Raw genomic sequence first — 21,105 nt, forward strand, 5'->3', positions numbered from 1 at the left:
TGGTGGGTGCAGGACGTGTCTTCTGACTCAAAATACTATGCTGCTTCTCCTACATCTGCCTACATCTTCATAATTCAGCCTGCCAGCATGGTAGCTACAATCTTAGACTCTGAGAGAAGCTGTGTTCTGTCTTGACACGGTTTTATCAATGTGTTTATGCATGTGTCACTTGGTGTCACCTTCCCAAACCAAGTGTCAGTTTCTCCCTTTCACTTTTCTGCCATCCTGGACCCTTGTAGCCAATGATGCAAAAAATTTTAAGTTTTTATTTCAACTTGCTGTTTCTGTGTTTTCTAGAATATGCTGGAGTACTCAGAAGGCCCTTTCAGCTGCTTGAGAATCAATTATTTTCACATGCCTCCCTTTTCCTACTCCAGGAAACCCTGTCAGTGACAAGGTTTTAGCTTGCCTGCAGGTACTGCATCTTCTGTCTAAGCAAATAGCAATGTCGGAAGAGCAGTGAATGGTAAACGTGCCAACTTTCTGGTATTCAGAGCCCCCAGTGATAACCAGTCATCCCTGAGCCTTTTGATATGTACTGAACTGCTCCAGAATGACATGATTATTCTTGCAAAATTCCGATTACATTTTAAAAGTTATTCTTAGTAGACTTCATTTTTAGAACGATTTTAGAGTGACAGAAAAATTGCAAAGCTAGAACAGATGGTTTCCAGACACTCCACATCCCATTTCCCCTATTCTTAACATCTTACCTTAGTATTGTACATTTGTTACAGTTAGTAAACCAATATTAGCATAGTTTAAATTAGGTTTATACTTTATTCATTGGTTCTTACTGAGTGCATTTTTTCTGTTGCTCAGTCCCATCCAGGATACCACATTACATTTAGTTGTCATGTCTCCTTAGGTTCATCTTATCTGTGACAGTACCTCAGACTGTCCTTTTTGTGATGATGTTGACAGTTTTGAGGATTACTGGTTGGTATATTTTAGAGTGTACCTCTTTGGGAATTTATCTCATGGTTAGACAGGGGCTGTGGATTTTGAAGGAGAAGATCACAGATGGAAGCGTCACTATCATCACATCACGTCAAGGGCCGTACCATCCACAGGACTTATCACTGTTGATGTTGACCTTGACCGTCTGGCTAAAGCAGGGTTTGTCAGGTTTCTCCATTATAAAGCAACTCTTTTCAGCTTAACTTTTGCCACTGGTTCTTTTGCGGATCCTTCACTTATGTTATTTTAAAATTGCATCACTAATTTACATGTAGGGAGCATGCAGCTAAAATGAAAGAACTACATCATTATTTGGTTAAGATGGAAAATGTGAATCTGAACCAAGGAAATCTTGCTGTTGTTTATCGGAGCATCACCAACATATTGCCCTGAGACAAGAAGTTGCTTAGTTCTGTAAGATTTTCTTTAGGTCTCGGATATTCAGGGGCTAAAAAAATTTGCTTAATCAGTTTCCGAAACCTTGTCCCTGGCTTCTTTGCAAATGGCCGCCTCAACTTTTTGCTTTCACTTAGATTTTTCAAAATAATGTTTATCTTAATTCTACTTTTTGCATCTCAGATTGATTCTCCATTTTAAAGTTCACGTAGGTGTTGATAATGGTTTCCCTTTCAAACCAGAACTCCAGGTGTGATATTTAAGTTTCTCTTGACTAATGATCTCATCAGAGTTTGTTTCCTCAATGGCCCACTGGGTGGCTTAGGACGATTCCCACTGGCACCCACTTACACACTGGCATTTTCAAACAATCAGTATGGAGTTGTGATTTTCACACCAATAGTGTGGTTTGGTTAAACGGACACGGCCTCAAAGTCTAGAAACTTGGATTCTGATATCTGAGACTGATTTCATGCATTAAGCTTTTCAAATCCCTTTACTATGTTGACGTATTTGAGCTTCCTTAACCTAATGAGAATCTTAGAGGAGAGAGTACAGTTTTCATTTTGTGGAGGGTAGAGCCTCAGATGTCAGACTTTGACAAATGGAAATAAATCAAGGAGTCAGGACCAGGGTTGGGTCTTGTGGCTCCAAGACATCTCCTCTTCACTGTATGTGTCTTCGAGCTACTGCATCAGTCTCCACCTCTTGTGAAATGAAGCTTGCGGGTGTGGGCATCAGGGTGGTGTGGACTTGGTTAGCCTTTCCTGTTTCCCTTCATAAGCTACCAAAGGAAGGTTGGCTAGAGCAAGGATGGGGCAGGACTCATGCAGGCAGCCAGCCTCTGGGTGACGTGAGGGGAAGATCTGGAGTCACTTTGAGAGGTGTCTTCTTTGCCTGGTTTCCCATAACCTTAAAAACTTTCATTGCAATCTTGACCAGCCTGAATCAGATCTGAAAATGACAAACTCAGACGAGGAGACAAGCAAAGCAGGCACACACTTCCCATGGGAAAGCACAGCTGATGATCACAGCAGATAACCATCAGAGACGAACAATCTAATATGTGTTTTTCCACTCTGAGGCTGAAGCAAACCGGCCATTTTATCAAAACTGCAAGCAGTGTGTCAGGTTACCCAGTGGCAAAAAACCTGGAACTTCCTGCCCAGTATAATCTATCCACATTTCTTATTTAGGTAACTATGAGTTCTATTGATGCCCAAATATATATTATGAAAAATAAAATATATGCAAACTGTGTATTTTATAGGGTCATATTTTTTTCCCCGGGTTTCTCGGGCTTGAATGTATCCATCATTCAGCTCCCGCGTTTATAATTTATCAATAAGATCACTCTATAAAATATATTCTGATGCCTCACAGCTGTGTATAATTTATTCTGTCTATCCGTGCAGTAGAAATAAAATTTTTATTTGCATCATCTAAAGGAAATACCAATGTATAAATACATAAGAAAAGCTCATAAGAAACGGTCTTCTGACTACAGATACTGCTGAGGGGATGTTGTGCAGCCAATTAAAAAGCTGAGAGATGGCTTCATTATCCATGTACATAGATAATAAATACTGTACTCAGCAAATAGTGCAGTTACTCAATTTCTCAAAAAGGTTGCACCACATTCTACAAGGCTGCCACAGCCTGCTTCTAAATTCTCCTTCAAATGTTTGGAAATAAAGCCTCTTCAAGGAAAACATATTTGCCAAAAAGGGCTCCTTTTGGATTAAGATACTGGAGTATGTAGGTGAAACAGGAAATGTTTCAGTGGTTGGAATATTTTGCCTTCAGGAAACTAAATAACTGTGTCTTTCTCAGCCACTAAGAGCCTTGGAAGAAACAGTCCAGAGGATGGAAGATGTTCTTTACAGTTGGTTTCTGTAGCCTCGCCCTGATTATCCAACAGGATGCCCCACCAACACCTCCTGAACTTCCCCAAAGTCAAGATGTGGAGTTGCTGCCTCTCCTACAGCTCTCCCTGCAGGAGCACCTGCAAACGGTTCGACTAGAAGACCCGGATTTCACGCATTATCTCCTTCCTCCTCACACATGCAGCTTCTCAAGGGAAGTCTATTAAGTGCAAAGACGTTTCCTGCAGGCATCTGAGGCCTGGGAGAAAACTTTCCAGGTCTTTTGGAAGTGTGGCTGGAATACCCATGGAAACCATCCCATCCTCCCCATTGCTGAGGTTGGGTTGGGGGTGATACAGGATTCTAGTTTTAGAACTCTTTCTCTGCCCAATTTAACAGACCCTTGGCAATAGGATTGATTCGTGGTTACTCAATTTCACAATTCACTTGTGTTGGAAACTCAGCACTGCCAGGAGTACCTTATAATTAAATTGGTTTGTTTATGTGGAGGATATTTTAAAATGCTCGCGATCACTTTTTTGACAGTTTTAGCTGACTTTCCAAAGACTACACCGATGCCCATGGTAACTCACCGCGTGGTGTGGCTTTCGGCAGGTGAAGGGAAAGTTCAGATGGATCTCCCGTTTTCACTCCATAATTGCTAGTATTTTAAAGCTGCCTTAATCCAATTCCAATAACATGACAGCTGTCTTATAAGTTCAGTTAATTGCACTCTGTAGTCGGCCTCTGCAGGAGCTGTATAGCTGGATCAGAACTCACTTTGTTTCTTTGCATTCCAATGTGTGAATCCCGTGAGGTCCTGAGCAAGAGACCCAGGTCTTGGCAAAGCTTCGAGAAAGGTGCCGTTGAAACCGGTCCGTGTGCCCCTCACACATCATGTGATTTCCCTCGGGCTTACCACGCTCTGCCTCATTTTATGGAAAGGAAAGTCTTGCGCTCCCTCTGCTGCTGTCTGTCCTTGTGGCTATATGTGGAGCTGGAGGCTTCTCATTGTCAGTTCTCAGCTTATAAGCTCCCCATTCCTAACAAGAAAGGGGGACTTTCCTGACCTGTCCTTCAGAAGTACCATCCCCAGCCATTCTGCTGTCTCCCTGGTTTTCTTCTTAATTTTTCAAGTTTGAAATAATGTTTGATTTACAGGAAGGTTACGGTTTTAACAGAGTTGCTGTGGTCCTGCTGTTTCACACACTTGTTGCTCTCTGAACTGGTCTTGTTTTCATCGTTTCTCTCCCAGTACAAGAATGCAAGTCCTGAGGGTAGCTTTCTCTACGTGCCCCTCTGAAATGCACAGGATGGAGAGAGAGGCAAGCCTTCTGGGATGAAGCTGTGCTCAGGAGATGAGGGTGTCAGTAGTATAGACAGAGGGAGCTGGCTCACTTTGGGGCTGCTGGCATGAAGAAGAAAGAATGGGCTTTTTTTAACAGAAGGCATCAGGTCTAGAGTCACTGACAAGAGTACCCGTTCCCAGGTAGAGAGTTGAATACTTGGTGAATGGTGAGTAAACGTGAGATGCAACTGGACCACGGCCCCGCAGCTGATGTGTGGTAGAGCTGGTGCTGCTGCAGGGTGCGACTTCCTCCAAAGCCTGCGCTATTCTGCCTTTGAGCACATGGAAGGCATGGGCTCAAGTGACAGGAGGAGGGAGACACACTTACTCAAGATCTCCGTGGTGCCAGTGGTTGCACCCCTGCAGCCAGGAGAAGGACTTCTGATGCCTCCCATTCAGAGAGTCGACTCTTCACCTCCAGGCAGCCCTCCACAGATGTCACAGATATCGCCATCAGAGCCAGCACCTCTGCTTGCTCCACCAGAACCCTTCTCGCTTGAATGCAACTTCATCCCTGAAGACTCAGCCCATCCCCACACTGAAGATGACACGTCCTGGGCCCATAGTCCCCTCCCTCCTTCCTTCCCCATGCGGCCGAGGGGCGCAGCTCAGCCCTCTCCCATTGGCTGTGTTTCGGACTTTCAGTTCATTCCTGTTCCTTGTCCCCTTGGTCCTCAGCACCTGAGACTTTTAAATGTTCTGTGACCAGCTTGAGAATTTCTCAGAGGCTGTTTCAGACAGTGACTACGCGAGTAGTAATCCTTTGGTAACCTGAATATAACTGCAGACTTCCACATTGAGCATGATAAAATGGTGTGGATTTAAAAGTATTTGGGGAACTGTAAAATGTCTAGGATTAAAATTTCAATACCATTTGTGCCCAATAAATGTGAACTCTTTAGTAACTTAAAACTGTGCTATTATGACTCAGGTCTGAAAATTACGAGTCCTGCTTGAAGAAATGGGAATAACATGTGAGGGAATCTGGTCCCATCCTTCACCTTGAGGGATATACTGTGGTCAAACCAAATAGCAGGAACATGACCTCATAGGAGAGCAAGCCCAGAGAAATTAGCGTATTTGTTGAGAAAGTGATACACCCTCCAGAAGAGAAAAATGTTATACTTTCCATTAGGATTGTTTATGGAAATGGGGCTAAATTGAACCTGTGTCGGTATATTAACTGGTTCAACAGACAGGACCCCAAGAAACAAGATCGTATAATAGTTTATTGAATGACTTGATTTTTTTTAAAACATAAACCGGTCTAGTCAGTCTGAACTGGAAAATTAATTTTGTCTATAGAATCACTTACTAAAGCATATAAAATTAGACTCCGTAAGTGCAGAGAGGAGAATTGGCATTATGTTTAACAGATTCGCTGGGACTTAAATAAATGGATTTAGTCTTAATACAGCTAAAGCCTTGTGACTTTTAATACAGAGCAGATCTTAAACAAGTATCAATTCATCATTTCAAAAAAGTCACTTTTGCATTTTTGTTGCTTGTCTAAGGACTGAATTATATATCTTGTCTATGATAATACCCCAGCACATGTTTTAGGTCTTGAAGGAACAAATTAATTAACTTTTGTTTTCTTTAAGTTACAAAATTTTCATGGTCAGATTGACAGAGAATTCAGCAGTTTTAACACTTATCATGACTTAATGGGTTCTAGTGTTTCCCTGGGCTTATTTAACTTCCAAATATTTTCACTGTGTCATTTATGTAATAGGCTTCTGATGCCAAACTTTTCCTGACTAGAGTGAAATATGGGACTGTTTTCCTTTTGATTCAGGGGTGAGCTTATGGGACCAAGGAGGAGCTGATGAAGTTGTCAGTGTCTCTGTTCGGAGTGGAGACCTCTGGATCCCAGAGAAGAGCTTCGACTCCAAGGTGAGTTCCTTTCCTTCTTCTCTCCGCTCTGAGACTGCCAAAGCTTTTAAATCACATTAGCTGCTTTGGTATTCTTTCATTCAAGGGTTGCCTCTACTCACTTTAATGCTAACTCTGTCCTTATAGAATGGAAGCTTTATTCTTAAGAAGATAAAATGCAAACCAATTTTGATGTGACAGTGCTGATGAGGGATCCAACATTATTTGCATCTACTGAAAATTAGTTTTTGAACAAAAACCAGGGGTTACAATCCCAGATACACAACTTCCATGTTCAGTTTAACTGAATGAATGATGGGCATTTTTCTATATTTATGTCTATTTAATTAACATTGATTTCCTTGAATTGATTATTGCTAGAAATATATTTATGCAACTTAAAAACCCACTTGTCATGAGTTTTAATGCAGTCTAAACTTTGTTTACTTTGACATGTTTGATTTGAGCCTTTTATGATGTAAAAGAATAATATAAAATGATTGAAATAATAGTGATTAAATTTAATATCTTGGTGCATTTTATCTGCTAAACTGACATGACTTCCTTAAATTTCAGTGCTTGTAGAAACAGTTGGAAAGTGATAAAAATCTGTGGAAATATGAGCTCTTTGAAGAGATCATACAGATGGCTTGGTCCTTGTATTATATAGAACTATTTTTAGATCATTTTTCATAATAGAAAGCAGATTTTTTGAAGAGCAGTTGAGATTGTGAACATCCTCTGTCACTTTCTGGAATGGTTGCAGTGGGCCGCCTTTATGTGAGTAATGATAAGGTGATTTCCATCTAGGGAACTTACCTTGGAAACTGAGCTTTTAGAAAGATTGGTGGTTTGATTAAAAGACCCAAATGCCAAATGTGCACGTATTTCTAACGTTGTTGTTTCATGGACATTGTTGCAAATTGAATATACAAGGTACAAGTCAAGTATAGTGGTGTTGATATTTTCTGGAAGGAAAACTTAAGATATTAAAGAAAATTCCATCATGCTATTGGTCAGCAAAATTAAAAACAACGTAATAGATACAGTAAAAGAGGAGTGGGCTTTCATTATTTAAAAAGTTGATTTAAAATATTTAGAGACATGAATAATAGAAAAACATGGAATAATCTAAAGGTTCTTGGATTATGGGAGCCATTATATAGACTTTCCTTGGGGGTAGAGTTGCCAGATTTAGCAAGTTAGAAGTACAGAATGCCTGATTAAATTTGGATTTCAAATAAACAATGTATTTAATTTTAGTGTAAATATGTCTCATGCAATATTTGGGACATACTTTCATTTTTAACCTATGTGTTGCTTATCTGAAATGCAAATTTAACTGGATGTGTCCTGTCTTGTGTCTGGCAACCTTCCTGGAGGGGATCAGAGGGACAAGCTCCTGAGGGCTATGGGCCTGCCCCTGGGGTGGACCAGTTCAGGTCTTCTCTGGTTTGTGACCCCCAGCTTCCTCCTTCCTACCCACCAGCCACCTGGGAGACATCACAAGGTGTGTTGGAGGAGGAACTGGCACATCTGCTGCTGGCCAAGCATACCACCTGATAATTGTGGATCACAAGCATCATCTTTTAGAAAACTAGGAAAAACCATGATTATTAGGTAGCTGTCCCAACTCTTCTGGGTTTCTGCCTCCAGAATGAGAGCCCTGTGGGTGACGGGCATGTGCCCACTGCACTAAAAGAATTCCAGGTGAGTGACATTATGTAGGGGCATGACGACCTAGGTGAGTTGGAGACAGCATTTTGTTGTAACGCCAGTGGGCTCATCTCAACATATAGTTTATGGCATCAGTGTATGGCCGTAAAATTACACTATGTACTCATATTTGGTGGGTAACCCCGAAAGCTTGTGTGAGAAGTGGTGCATGTCAATGTCTGTTACGTGTGTGTACCTGTTTGCAGGAGTTCCCCATGGGGAGGACGTGTATACATGCCATGGGAATAGGCATTCTGGCCAAAGGTGTGTATGTGTGTGTCTGTCCTCATTATCAGTAAGTCAAGATTTTCATTTTGAACGGAATCATGCCGTGTATCTTCAGTATGCAAAGCATACTCACGTTAAGAATATTTTTTGCAGAACAACGGTGCCTGCTGTGCCTCAGAATATAGACTTTTAGATTGGCTTCTCGCTCCCTGCCTCTTTCTGTTTGGCCAGTTTTTAACCGAGCACCTATTATGTGCCAGGTGCTGGGCATGCAGCCAATGCAGAAGGCAGGCACACTTTCTGCCACCTGCAGCTTACATTACAGTAAGGGAAACATAATTAAATAAATTCACATTGTGATAAGTGTTAAGAAAAAAACAACAAAGTATTCTAGGGGCCAGGAGAGGAGGTGGATTTTGATAGGTTGGCCAGGAAAACCCTTTCTAAAAAGGAAAGGTAATTGTTTCAATAAGTTCTAAAGAACCAGCCATGAGACGAGCCAGTGTGTAAGAAGCTGGAGGTGCAGGGAGGAGGCAGGTGTGTCTAGAGCATGGAAAATAAGACAGACCTGGAGTGATGCGGGAGCAGCAGGGGCCAAGCCTCCCCACAGGGCTCCTCCCACGTGTGACCTCACTGTGGAAGGTAGTAGCCTGTAGGAAACAGACATTCCTCCTGAGATGATGACATGAACTGTGGCCTTCTTTCTCTGATAAATATTCTGTTTTTTTATGACTTACCAAATCGTAACATTAATTTTTTTGTGACTCTTTTTCCCCAGAGGTGACATGCAGTGTTCACAACCGTATAGCACGTTCCTTATTTATATAGAAATGCCTAGCTTTTAAATTTCTTCTTCTTATTTATTTATTTATTTTGGTAGAGATGAGGGAATCAGGGGGTAGAGGACAGGCCTCTTTTGTCACCTAAGCTGGTCTCAAACTCCTGGGCTCAAGCATCCTCCTGTCTCAATCTCCCAAAGTGCTGGGATTATAGGCGTGAAGCACTGTGCCCTGCCAGAAATCTCTAGCTCTTAAACATTTTATCAGATGGCCGTGACACGTCCAGTAAGCCAGAACTGGAAGTTTAGCCCGCAATTTCTGGCTGGGAATGCCATGGGAACCTAAAGACAGGGGGCCTCAAATTCCAAGTCACATCCTTTCTGGCTTTCTTCCAGACAGATTTCCACAATTGTTTTCCTAAAATGAAGATCTAACTCATCATGATTTTCCTTGAAAACCTCTGAGGTATTCCTCGCATCCACATCCTAGAGTGTGAAGACAAACTCTAGGCTTGGCATGAAAAGCACATTACTCTATGACCCAGAGGCACTCACCACGGCCCCACCCCATGGCCGGGGGCTCTGACTGTCCCTCCGCTCTCTCCTCATGTGCATTCTTCTTCATCCCATGGTGCCATAGCATGGGGCCACCCCTGTGACCTCAGGCAGCCTGGTCACCTGCCCCGCTGTGCTTTGTCCCAAAGCACTTTGGGCTAAAAAGCGGTAACAAGTTCCTGGGGGTTCAGTCACTCATGCCCAAATCTGGATTATGTGTCTGCCGTGCACCCGGTGCTGGAGCTGCGTCCCTGCCCCGAGGGTGGTCAGGAAAGGCCTCTCTGTGGAGGTGACATCTGAGGGTGACCTAAATGACATGAAGGGTGAGCCTGCCATGTGGAGTTCTGAGGAAGAGCATCCAGGCCAAGGAAACCGCGACAGAGGGAGCCAAAGAGGGAGCGCGGAGAGAGATGAGCAGGGCCCTGAGAAGGTAGAACAGCTATGGGAAGGTTCCTGGGGGCTTGGGGCAGGGCGTGCAAGTGAGTTTTAACAATGATCTGTGACAGCTGTGCACAGACTACAGCGTAGGGCCCTGAATGGAAACGAGGAGAGCCATGGGGAATCCAGTGCAACTGTCCAGGAAGGAGAGGGAGGCGTCCACACTGACCATGGAGAGCACGAGAAGCGACTGGACTGGAGACGTATTTTGAAGGGAAAGTTTGTTGGACTCGCCAGTGGGTTCAAGGTGTTAAGGCCAACCCCTGTGTTTTGGCCCTGGCTATGTAGGTGGCAGGAGCTTCCATCATATACACCCCCAGAGAGAAAGGGCCCCCTGTCTAATTTGGTGTTCACCACGTCATTGACTTACTATGTATACTGGTTCTCAGCCTAGCTGCATTTTAGAATCACCCAGAAACTTTTACAAGTAACAGTGTTCAACCTCCAGTTGTTGAGATGGCTTAAATGGTTTGGGGCGGGCCCACGCAGATTTCTTTCTTTCTTCTTTTTTTTTTTTTTTTTAAAAAAATACTCCCCGGTGATTTTAGTGAGCACCCAAGGCTTAGATCCACTTGGGGAAATTAATGTTGCATCCAATGCCAGAGTGCTAGTCAAGTCGATTGAGCTGATTTAGGTAAAATTACTGTCAAGTTTTCCCTCTCTTTCTCTCTGAATGGGATGTTAGAATGTCCTTTCCAAATCAAGAATCGAGCCATCACTGCCACTGAGAATTTAGTGGAAGGAGTAGAGGGACAGGAAAGGATGCCACCTCGTGTGTGTTGGAGAGCTTGCACTTTTGTTCGTTGGTTGTTGTCTATAATGTAGGGATAGGCTTATCTGCATTCCCTCCCTCTAAGGGTCATTGTGAGAATGAGATGAAACAGTGGCTGTAAAATACACTAGAAACTTAACACTACTACAGACATGTAAGGTGACGCTAAAAGTTTAAAGTGTCTTTAGGAACCAAACTCCAATTTCATGTCTTGAAAAAATTAACCGTGGAACCAGCGAAGACGTGTCAAAATGTGATTGATCGTGAGATGACCTCACTTGAGCTCAGCCTTTGAATACTCCAGGAAATGTCCAATTTCCAGCTTTCTTGAGTGAGAATGAAGTTATAGAAAGAGTATGCGAAATGGAAAATAGAAGGCAAACCCATTAGAACATGAAACTAAAGCTTCCCTTAGCATATGGCAGTTCTCAAATATCAAATAGCAACTAATTAAAATGACAGAGGCACATTCTACTCTATACATTTCCATGTGCCTTTTTTTTTACAGCTGAGAAAACGGAGCCCTGCTCTCCCCTCCAACAGCCATCCCCATTCTTTCCTTCACAACCAGACTTCCCAGAAAGGTGGTCCGCATTCACTGGTTTACCGCCTTGCAGTTCCCTCCCAACCCACGGTAGCAGCTCCCATTCCCAACATGTCATTGGAACGGCCTTTGCCAAGGTCAGAGATGGCTTCCTAGTTTCCAAAGCCAGCACACACCTTTCACTCTCTGTCTTACGTATCTTGACACCCATTCCCTCTCCTCCTCTGAAATCCTCTCTTCTTTGGGCTCCTGAGACCCCATTCTCTTGTTTCTTCTCATATGTTTTTGTTCTTGCTTTTCATTCATTTTCCTGGCTCTGTCCCTCACTCTTGGTCTCCTCTGAGTTTCTTTGTGGCCCCACTTCTGAAGAAGGGTCCCGCTGGTGATGTCCCTTTCAACTGTGACCTCATGGCCTACTTGTACCTGGGGGCTCGCATGAGTGGCAGTGGCAGTGAGAGCCACCACATGTGGAGTTCCCATTGTGTGAAACGCTGTGTCAGGTGTTACGAACGATAACTTCGGCTTTTGTCATCTAGCATGTGTTGACTTAAAATCCACACCTCTCATTCTGCTTTGACCCCTGAGATCTAATCCTCTGCTTCCAATCAATTATAGGTACCCCCAGCTGAAAGTTCCCAATTATGCAAATGTATTGTCCCCCACGGTAGACTCTGCCTCCCACTTAATTGTCCCTAGAAGATAGGGTTGTCATCTTCCTTCTCCCCTGAAATAGTAAGGTTTGAAACACTTCTTAACTCTCCTGGCCCAGTATCCTGACATGAGCTTTTTCTGTCTGCTCTCTACCCCTGCCTGCATTAGTCTTCCTGCATTCTATAAAAGGAGGCGGGGTGCTCTGTCTAAGGCACAGATAGAGCCTGTTCCCTTCCTGCTTTCCAGTCCTTTGGAAGTCCCAGATGACACCTGAATTCAAAGCCAGGCTTCTTAGCATGATGCCCATGGGACTGGGTAGCCTGGGCCATCTGGACTCTAGAGTCCCCACTCCTACATCTTAGCCATGAAGCTTGTCAGGGCAGCTAGTTGCCGAAATAGGCCATGTTCTTTACCACCATGCTTGCACTATGTTCTATCCCCATGTCCCCCTGACTCCCTCAGTCCTACTCATTCTTGAAGCACCACTTAAGCACTCATTCTTAAATGGCACCTTATCTTGTGAAACCCATCCTGCACCCCTGGCCTCCTGGCCAAATTCTTCCTTCCCATACCTTTGTCTTTATAAGTTGTACACATCTCTGTGATATGCAATCACATCATGCACACATTTAATTCATGCAAATTCAGCCTTGCACATGGCAGAAACAGATGCTGCAAGATGCAACTTAAGTGACATAGGTGATCACATCCCCTTGGATCCCCAAGGAGCATGTGGGCATCTGCTGTTTTCTTGGTTCCTTCTGCCTCTCATGAGGCAAGCTTCTTACTTCCTAAGAGCAGTTCTAGTTCTTTCTGTTGGATATCATGAAATAGCACAACCCCTAAAATAAGCCACCTCAACTGTGCTCAACCCAATAAACAACCCCCCAGTGCTCTGTGGAGAAGAAATGCTGAACCTATATAAAAGCATGAAAGCTGTGAGGCTTTCGAAGATTAATTTTGACTGTGCCTCAGGTGCTACCTCTACCTTCTATATTGGCCTTCGACCCCAACCGTGCATGACTTGGGACTCAGCTCTCTGGCATGATCACACAGTACCATCATTATTGGTTTTTATCTCTGCGTCTGCCAACCAGCCTGTGCCCTCCCTCAGGGCAGCAGCCACAGCTCTGTGCCCTTCCACCTCGGTGCAGTACTTGGCACAGAGTGGAGTGATTGCAGGATGCTTGTCGACTGACTCTGAAACTTTATCTGTGCCTGGATCCTGAGCCTTGCCCATTTCTGTGAAGAGTTTGCAAACCACTCTGACTACCACAACTTTTTAGATGTTTCCTATCTCCTTTTGGCGACTCTGGGTCCTTTAAAATCATCTGGAGGCTGCGTCTAGCTGATAGAATGCTACCTTCTTCACTTTAGTGCTATGTGGTGTCTTACCTGGAACACCTCCCCCAGTGTGGCTCTGTGCCAGGAGCAGTGCTGTTACTCTACATGAGTGGGTTGACATAGCCAGACCTACAGAGAATGATTTTCTTCTTTATCTAAGGGATTATTCGGGTAATTGCAGGAGTTGCTCAGGCTAGACGATAGCACCTCCAGCTTGGCTGAGCAGGCTCAATAGTTAGCCTTTCGGACTTAGGAAGCATCTATTTTACATTAGCTTCCAAGCCAGCCGATGGTGTTTCCTCTTAAGAATGGAATGACTAAAATACCTACTGTGGAGTAGATCTCCTCACGGGACGTGCATAGTGGCTCATGGTTGGAACACTGTTTCCAGACTCTCTGGGTTCCTGGGTATGGTCTATCCCATCCAGCTTCTTACCTTCTGTGGGAACCCCAACCCCACCCTTGGCCTGACAATCCTCATGAAGCTGTATCTGCCACACGGGAGGCTGCTGGAGGCCCCAACTCCTGCACCAGGCCTCATATAACCCACCATTATGGGGAGAGGATTTGGAGAAGTAAAAGCTGGCACCCTTGTATCTTGGCTGGGAGCTCACCTGTTTCAAGAATCATTACCATCCATGGTAGGAGAAGAACAGTGGATGTTGGGGCCTGCAGAAATGGATTTGGACTCCCTCTGCCTTGCTATGTGGCATTGGGCCTGTCGTTAGCCCTTGCTCAGCCTTTGTTTCCTTAGCTGTAAAGGAGATGGTGATGGTGACCTTGTGACCTGATGTTACGCCCTACACATGCTGGCTACTCAGCAAATGCCAGCCTCTCTCCTGTCCCTCACTGGGTCCTCCTATCACTACCCCAGGGCTGGATAAACCTTTGCTGTGTGTGGGGGAGAGCACTGGCCTGGGAGTTCCTGGATGTGTAGCAGCATCCCTGCCTCTACCCGACTGATGCCAGTGCCACCTTCTTCCACTCACAGATGTCTCCAGGCATTGCCACGTGGCCCCTAGGGTACAAAATTGCCACTGGTTGAGAACCACTGCACAGTGAGAAAAGATGAGGAAGGAAAGGAAGCTGGCAGTTACTGGGATCCCCCTCTTGGCCTTGGATGGAGCCAGACTGGGGTTCTGCAGATTTTTCTGGGAAAATCTGAACAGTAAATATGTTCAGCAACACTGGTCATAATGGTACTTGCTGCAGCGACTCAACTGGGTTGTTGTGTAAAAGCAGCCGTACATAATACGTAAATGAATGAGCATGGGTGTGTTCCAATAAAACTTACTGGACGTTGAAATTTGAATTTAGTATCATTTTCATGTGTCATGAAAAAATCTTTTTAAACAATTTTAGAGCATGAAACCAGTCTTAGCTTGCAGACTGAACCAAAACAGGCAGTGCATTGGCTTTGCCCAAGGGCCACAGTTTACAACCTCTGGGCTACATGGTCCGTAGATATCAGCTCACTGGATGCCCCCAGCAGCCCTGCAAGGTGGATGCTGTTGTGCACACTTGCAGATGAGGCTGCTGAAGCTCCCCACTCCCCCAGCCCACCCTGAGGTAGACCGTTAAGTGAGAAGACTAGCATCTGGGCCAAGGCCTGTCAGATTTGAAATCCAGTATTCTTTGCATAGTGCTCTGCTACCTTTCAGAAAAATCTTTAACTTTCTTTCCCCTGGGCATCATATCAGGACCGCTTCATAAATCTTGACTCCAGACAGCTGAGGTCACGGTTCAGGGGACAGACGTGGTGAGCACTTGCCAGAGCTCCCTCCCTGCCCATCTTGCCTCCGAGGGAGATCTGGCTTTCTTCAACAAGATGTGATTGTTGCATCCCAGCTCCCTGCCAGGGTCTTTCCTGTTCACTCCTCCTTTTTGGCCAACACACAAAGAGGAGAAAGCAGGCCAAGGTATTGTACTTGTTTCAACTGTGTGCCTGGCCTAGGGAGCTCTCCTTCAACCAAGGAGGGGCTCTGCGTTTCCAACAACACTCACCACCCACCCGCTTTTTTCTTATGACCTCTTAGCAAGGCCTTAATATCATACTTTTAAATTGTTTTTATTGAATCGAGTTGTCTTAGATTCTGTACCTTTTCCTTCCCCTACAAGCTTCTGTCATCATCATTAAACTGGGTCCTTTTGAAAAAAAATCATATTTTAAAATAACAAATTTGGATAATGCAGGAGATACCATGATTTACCTTCTTTAGACAGAAATTGTAAAATATATTTTTATAATTCTGAGTAATGCTTTTTGTTTGACCAACACGTAGGGCTTATAGTTGCTTGATATTAGGAGAGAAGGAGTTTGATGAATTCTGTTTTCAGTTGTACATTTGCCCAAGGACGTATAAATGCTGTCTCTGAGACCCGAGGTCAAGTTCCCAGGAAACAAGGATGAATGGGACCCAATCCTGCCCTTGAGAAGCTCACAGACTGTAAGAGATTTAAATAAGTACTTAGTCAGACATGTGGGATTTAAAAAAATAAACAACTTATTTTAAAACAGTTTTGGATTTATTGAAAAATTGCAAGGACACTACAGAGAATTTTTATATACTGCATACCTTGGTTCCCCATTTCTCACAATTACCTCTGTGTAGTTCATTTGTGACAATTAATATTTTTTTCTTTTTAAGCCTGAAATTTTTTTAATAAGAGAGAGAACATTCTGGGTATTGAGGTCATTTGGAAGAACATATAACTTCCAGAAGGGATTAGGATTCTAAAATCTTACTTTAAACTGAAGAGCCTATCTTCCCGAGAGATTTAATGTGTATTAATGTTGCATTTTATAATTTCATGTCACAGGAAACCTGAGGAAGCCTTCTTCTATGTGTTTACTGTGGAATTTCTCTGAAGTTGCAACATATAATCAGTGAGGACTGTTCCTTAATAATTACTCAATAAGTAGTTGTGATGGCAATGAAGATGTTTTTGTTCAACCAAAATGTAAAGTTCAGATTTTTTAAAAATCCTCCTATTCTTTCCTTAAAAAGTGAGAAACATTTTTGTACCTATCCTGATAGTGCCTGCAACCACATATATAAAATCATATAAACACTTGACTACAGCACCCTTGTAGAATGTAACATATAGCTGCAGAGAGAGCCCCTGTGGGAAGAATTTCCTTTTGGATGTATTTAACACACTCTTCATGCTCTTGTGTCTTGCATGTGTCCCTGAGAATGTGAGGAAGACATGCATTGTTCGTGGTGTACACTGGTGCTTTCACAGCATTTTTTATTACTACCTCCTAAAGAGAAAAATTAAATGAATTTAAATTTAATTTCTCCCTAACAAGAGAACTCAAACACTAAGGACTAAGATTTTATTGGGTTATGCTAAGCTAAGCTTTGGAGGGTAACAACCTTTGTAACATCTAAGAATTTTCATCACCTTCCTGGTACCAATTTTGCTCATCCCCATTGAGAATGCATGGTGGGCACCACACGTAAAAGGTCAAAAGGAAACACGTGTCTCCCAAGACTGCATGTGTTTAGACAAATCTGCCCACTGGAGATTTGGGGCAAGGAAGAATCAAAGTTGATTCCCACCCTTCCATCCTCCCAAGATTACTCTCGCTAGATCTTTAAAAATAAGCTTTTTATATAAGAACAATTTTTAATTTATAAAAAAAAATTGCAAAGATAGTATGGTTCTCATGTACCTCACACCAAGTCTCCCCTGTTATTATATTTGTCACAATTAACAAGCCCATATCAATGGACTATTATGTGCTAATGTCCGTACCTTATTCCAATTTTCTTAGCTTTGACTCTGTGTTCTTTTTCTGACGGTTCATCTAGGACCCCACATCATGTTCAGTGTCGTGTCTCTGAAGGCTCCTCTTGGTTGTGGCTGTTTCTTGGGCCTTCCTTGTTCTTGATGACCTAGACGGTTTTGAGGAGTAGTGAGCAGGAGTGGCATAGACTTTCCCTCAGCTGGGATTTTCCAGCGTTTTTCTCATGATGGGACTGGACTTGTCTGTTGTGGGCAGCAGATCACAAAGGCAAATTCCCTGTCTTGTTACACCATGTCAAGGGGACATACTGTCCATATGTCTTATCTGTGGATGCTTCAGCACCTGGCTGAGGTTGTGTTTGTTAGGTTTCTCCACTTGTAAAGCTCCTTTTTCCCCTTCCCATGCTCTGTTGCCTGGAGGGAGGTCACTGTGCACATCCCACACTTGAGGAGTGGGTAGTTACGCTGCACCCCTGGAGGGGGAGGTAGCTGCATCCATTATTTGGAATTCTCATGCATGTGAGATTTGTCTGTGCTCCCTATTTATGTTTTTAATCATTTAACGACATTAATGTGGTCTCATGGTTATTGATATGGTTTGGCGGTGTCCCCACCCAAATCTCATTTTGAATTGTAATTCCCACAATCCCCCACATGTTGTGGGAGGGACCTGGTGGGAAGTAATTTAATTACAGAGGCGGGTCTTTCCCATGCTGTTCTCATGATAGTGAATAAGTCTCATGAGATCGGATGGTTTTTTAAAGGGGAGTTCCCCTGAACATGCTTTCTTGCCTGCCACCATGTAAGATGTGTCTTGCTTCCCTTTCGCCTTCTGCCATGATTGTGAAGCCTCCCCAGCCGTATGAACTGTGAGTCCATTAAATCTCTTTCCTTTAAAAATTACCCAGTATTGGGTCATCTTTGTTAGCAACATGAGAATAGACTAATACAGATATTTATTTTATACTTTAGAATGTAATCCAATACTCTTATTTATTTTATTGCTCAAATTGTTCCTACTTTGGCCATTGAGAGTTCTTTTCATTGGTTCCTGTGTCTCTTTGACATACACCCGTGTGTGCATGTGTGAAGGTGTGTGAGAGAGTGTGGGTGTATGAGTGTGTGAGCGTGAATGTTAGTGAGTTTGAATGTGTGTGAAAGTGTGTTAGAATGAGTGTGTGACAGAGTGTGACACTGAGAATGTGTGAGTGTGAATGTCACTGCATGAGTTTGAATGTATGTGAAAGTGTATCTGTGTGTTAGAATGTGTGTGTATTTGTGTATGACAGAGTGACTCTGGGAGTGTGTGGGTGTATGTGAGTGAGTGTGAATGTATGTGAGTTTGTGTGTGAAAGTATATGTGAGTGTGTGGGTGTATGTTAGTGTGTGAGTTTGAGTGTGTGAAAGTGTATGTGAATGTGTAAGAATGTGTGAGAGTGTGTGTGAGAGAGATGGTGTAACTGTGAGAGTTGTGTGTGTGTGTGTGTGTGTGTGTGTGTGTGTGTGTGTTCTAGCACTTCCTTCTTTTCTGGCACTGCAATCTGCACTGGGTTCACCTGGTATATTTCCTGTTCCTGTCCTAAAGTCAGCCATTTCTCCACAAGCCCTGATTCCTTGGAGAATGGTATTAGAGACTAGGTACTAGATAGGCTCACTGCTACTGGGCAGTCATTGCTTCTAGGCCCTCTCAGCTGACAGAGTGTGGGAAATACATGTGTATGTTTGCTGTGGGTAGATTATAAAGAAACAGATCTCAAATGCTAGATCATGGCTGAGACACACCCTACCTTTTCACATAATTAATTTAAAATGGAATAAAATTGGGAGGCTGAGGCAGGAGAATTGCTTGAACTCGGGAGGTGGAGGTTGCTGTGACCCAACATCATGCCACTGCACTCCAGTATAGGTGACAGAGCAAAACTCCATCTTGAAAAATAATAAAATAAAATAAAATAGTATAAAAGAAAATATGCCAGGAATTTGGCTCTTTATGGATGTACCTATAGACATAAATAAAATAGCTATGTTCAGTACGTTAAATCAGTTACTGAGAATCAAACCTAATCATTAGGTTCTTTTCCCTGGGGAAAAAAAAAAGTTTCTTTAAAAAAATTAATTCCCAACTCTTCAGTATTTGACCTAGCTCTGGCATTTCACATTCCTTGCATTGATCCATGCCTCAAGGCTGCCTTTCTGCTAATTACTTGAAATTAAATTGACCTTTTTCTAAAGTTGGCACACAAAAAGGTTTCATTTGGGGGCATAACAATTGTCATATGCACTTTTTACTCAGCAAAGGTACTAAGGTCTTCTTTTTGCTTAAACCTACTAGTTTTCCAAGCATATTGTTTAAAGATTTGTAAAAATCCCAAACAGAGTTGGTGAGAGCACAGAGCTACTGAGATCCAGGGTTGTGGATTGGGTCTCTGTTAAGATGTCTTGTTTCCATGGGAGCCATTAGCTTGGCTGTGTTCCTCAGCATCACCTGGCAGGTCCCACCCCAAAGGTGTCTCAGGAAGGACTCCTCAGAAGGGCCATGGTGGATTCACCAATTGCAGAAACATCACAGGTACAGAACAGCACTTCCCATCATTGACAGACTCACAGCGATGTTTCTGTATATGTAGGCAACGTAGTTTGCATCCATGTTTCCCAAACTTCAGTCACCCAGGTCCCACCAGTGTGAATTTAATCTAATTATAAAAGCAATCACATCATTAATATTATAGCTTATCATATTAATAGCTTATACATGCTTGAAGTACTTACGGATTTTTTTTCTCAAACACATAAAACTGATTAAAATGAAGTGTGCTGTATACCTCTTAAAATGTATTTGTCTATCATGGGAGAACACATTATACCACTTGCAAAATGCTATTTTAGCTGTTGTGGACTTTTAACAATTTCTTTTTTTATTTTTATTTTTTGAGATAGGGTCTCACTCTGTCACCAAGACTGGAGTACGGTGGCACAATCAGTGCACCATCACACCCGGCTAATTTTAAAAATTATTTTTTGTAGAGATAGGGTTTTGCCATGTTGCTGAGGCTGGTCTCAAACTCCTGAGCTCAAGCTATCCACCTGCCTCAGCCTCCCAAAGTGCTGAGATAACAATCATGAACCACTGTGCCCAACCAGTTTCTTTAATTTTTCCACCTTGAATACCTCACCAGGTGTATTTTTTCATCAATTTATATGTATAGCCATGTAAACTGAGCCCTGCACAACTTGGGGCTTAGAGTTGAGTGGCTCTAAACCTGCTCAGCTGCTGAGGGTGGAGGCCCTGTGTAGGATACTGTTGGGTGGAATTATCTCCATGAGTTTTGACTTAACACTTTTGAGAGGGAAGAAGTTACTGATTAGATATTACCCTGCTTTTCTGTTGAGTCCTTTCTGTATATTCATTTAATCAACACATATTTATCGAGAATCCTTCATGTGCCAGGCCCTGTGCTAAGTGATAAAGATACTTTGCCCTTTTAAAAATTGCATTAAAACTGGCCATTTCATTTCAGAGCTACTTTGCAACTTGCTCAAACAGAACTCTTGAAATGTTAACTCCTCCTGCAGTACAAACATAAAGAAGAGTTAAGAACCCACCAGGGGTAGAAAATTCTATCATATCTCCTTTGAAATCTATCTCCTTCTTTTATAGTTCAAAACAAGACCACGGGGGCATATAATCTCTGGTCGTGCCTATTCAGCTAATAGGAATGTGTTTGCATTGCCAAAAGTTATTGCTGGTTTTAGTGTTCCTTGACACAGGCAAATCTCCTAAGTGGACTTCGTGGGAATGCATCAGATCTCTGGGAGCTGTAGGACAGCCAGACACTAGCTGCCCATGTCTCTGTCTTTGCTTACAAGGAGCATTGGGAGTGG

At 43.0% G+C, this 21,105-nt stretch overlaps 1 protein-coding gene across 3 annotated transcripts in view; it reads left to right on the forward strand.

The window, feature by feature from the left end:
* LOC105471414 (ADAM metallopeptidase domain 12) overlaps positions 1-21,105 on the forward strand; it is a 398,606-nt gene that overhangs the window by 46,686 nt on the left and 330,815 nt on the right. For all 3 annotated transcript variants that reach the window (XR_011607578.1, XM_071068931.1, XM_071068932.1), the window contains exon 2: positions 6,368-6,465. Coding sequence is in view for 2 of the 3 variants with exons in the window: in XM_071068931.1 (XP_070925032.1) it covers positions 6,368-6,465 (98 nt within the window). In the remaining variant the exon portion in view is untranslated. The remainder of the gene's footprint in view (positions 1-6,367; positions 6,466-21,105) is intronic.

The sequence above is a fragment of the Macaca nemestrina genome, chromosome 9 (assembly GCF_043159975.1).
Source record: "Macaca nemestrina isolate mMacNem1 chromosome 9, mMacNem.hap1, whole genome shotgun sequence".
Taxonomy (NCBI): Eukaryota; Metazoa; Chordata; class Mammalia; order Primates; family Cercopithecidae; genus Macaca; species Macaca nemestrina.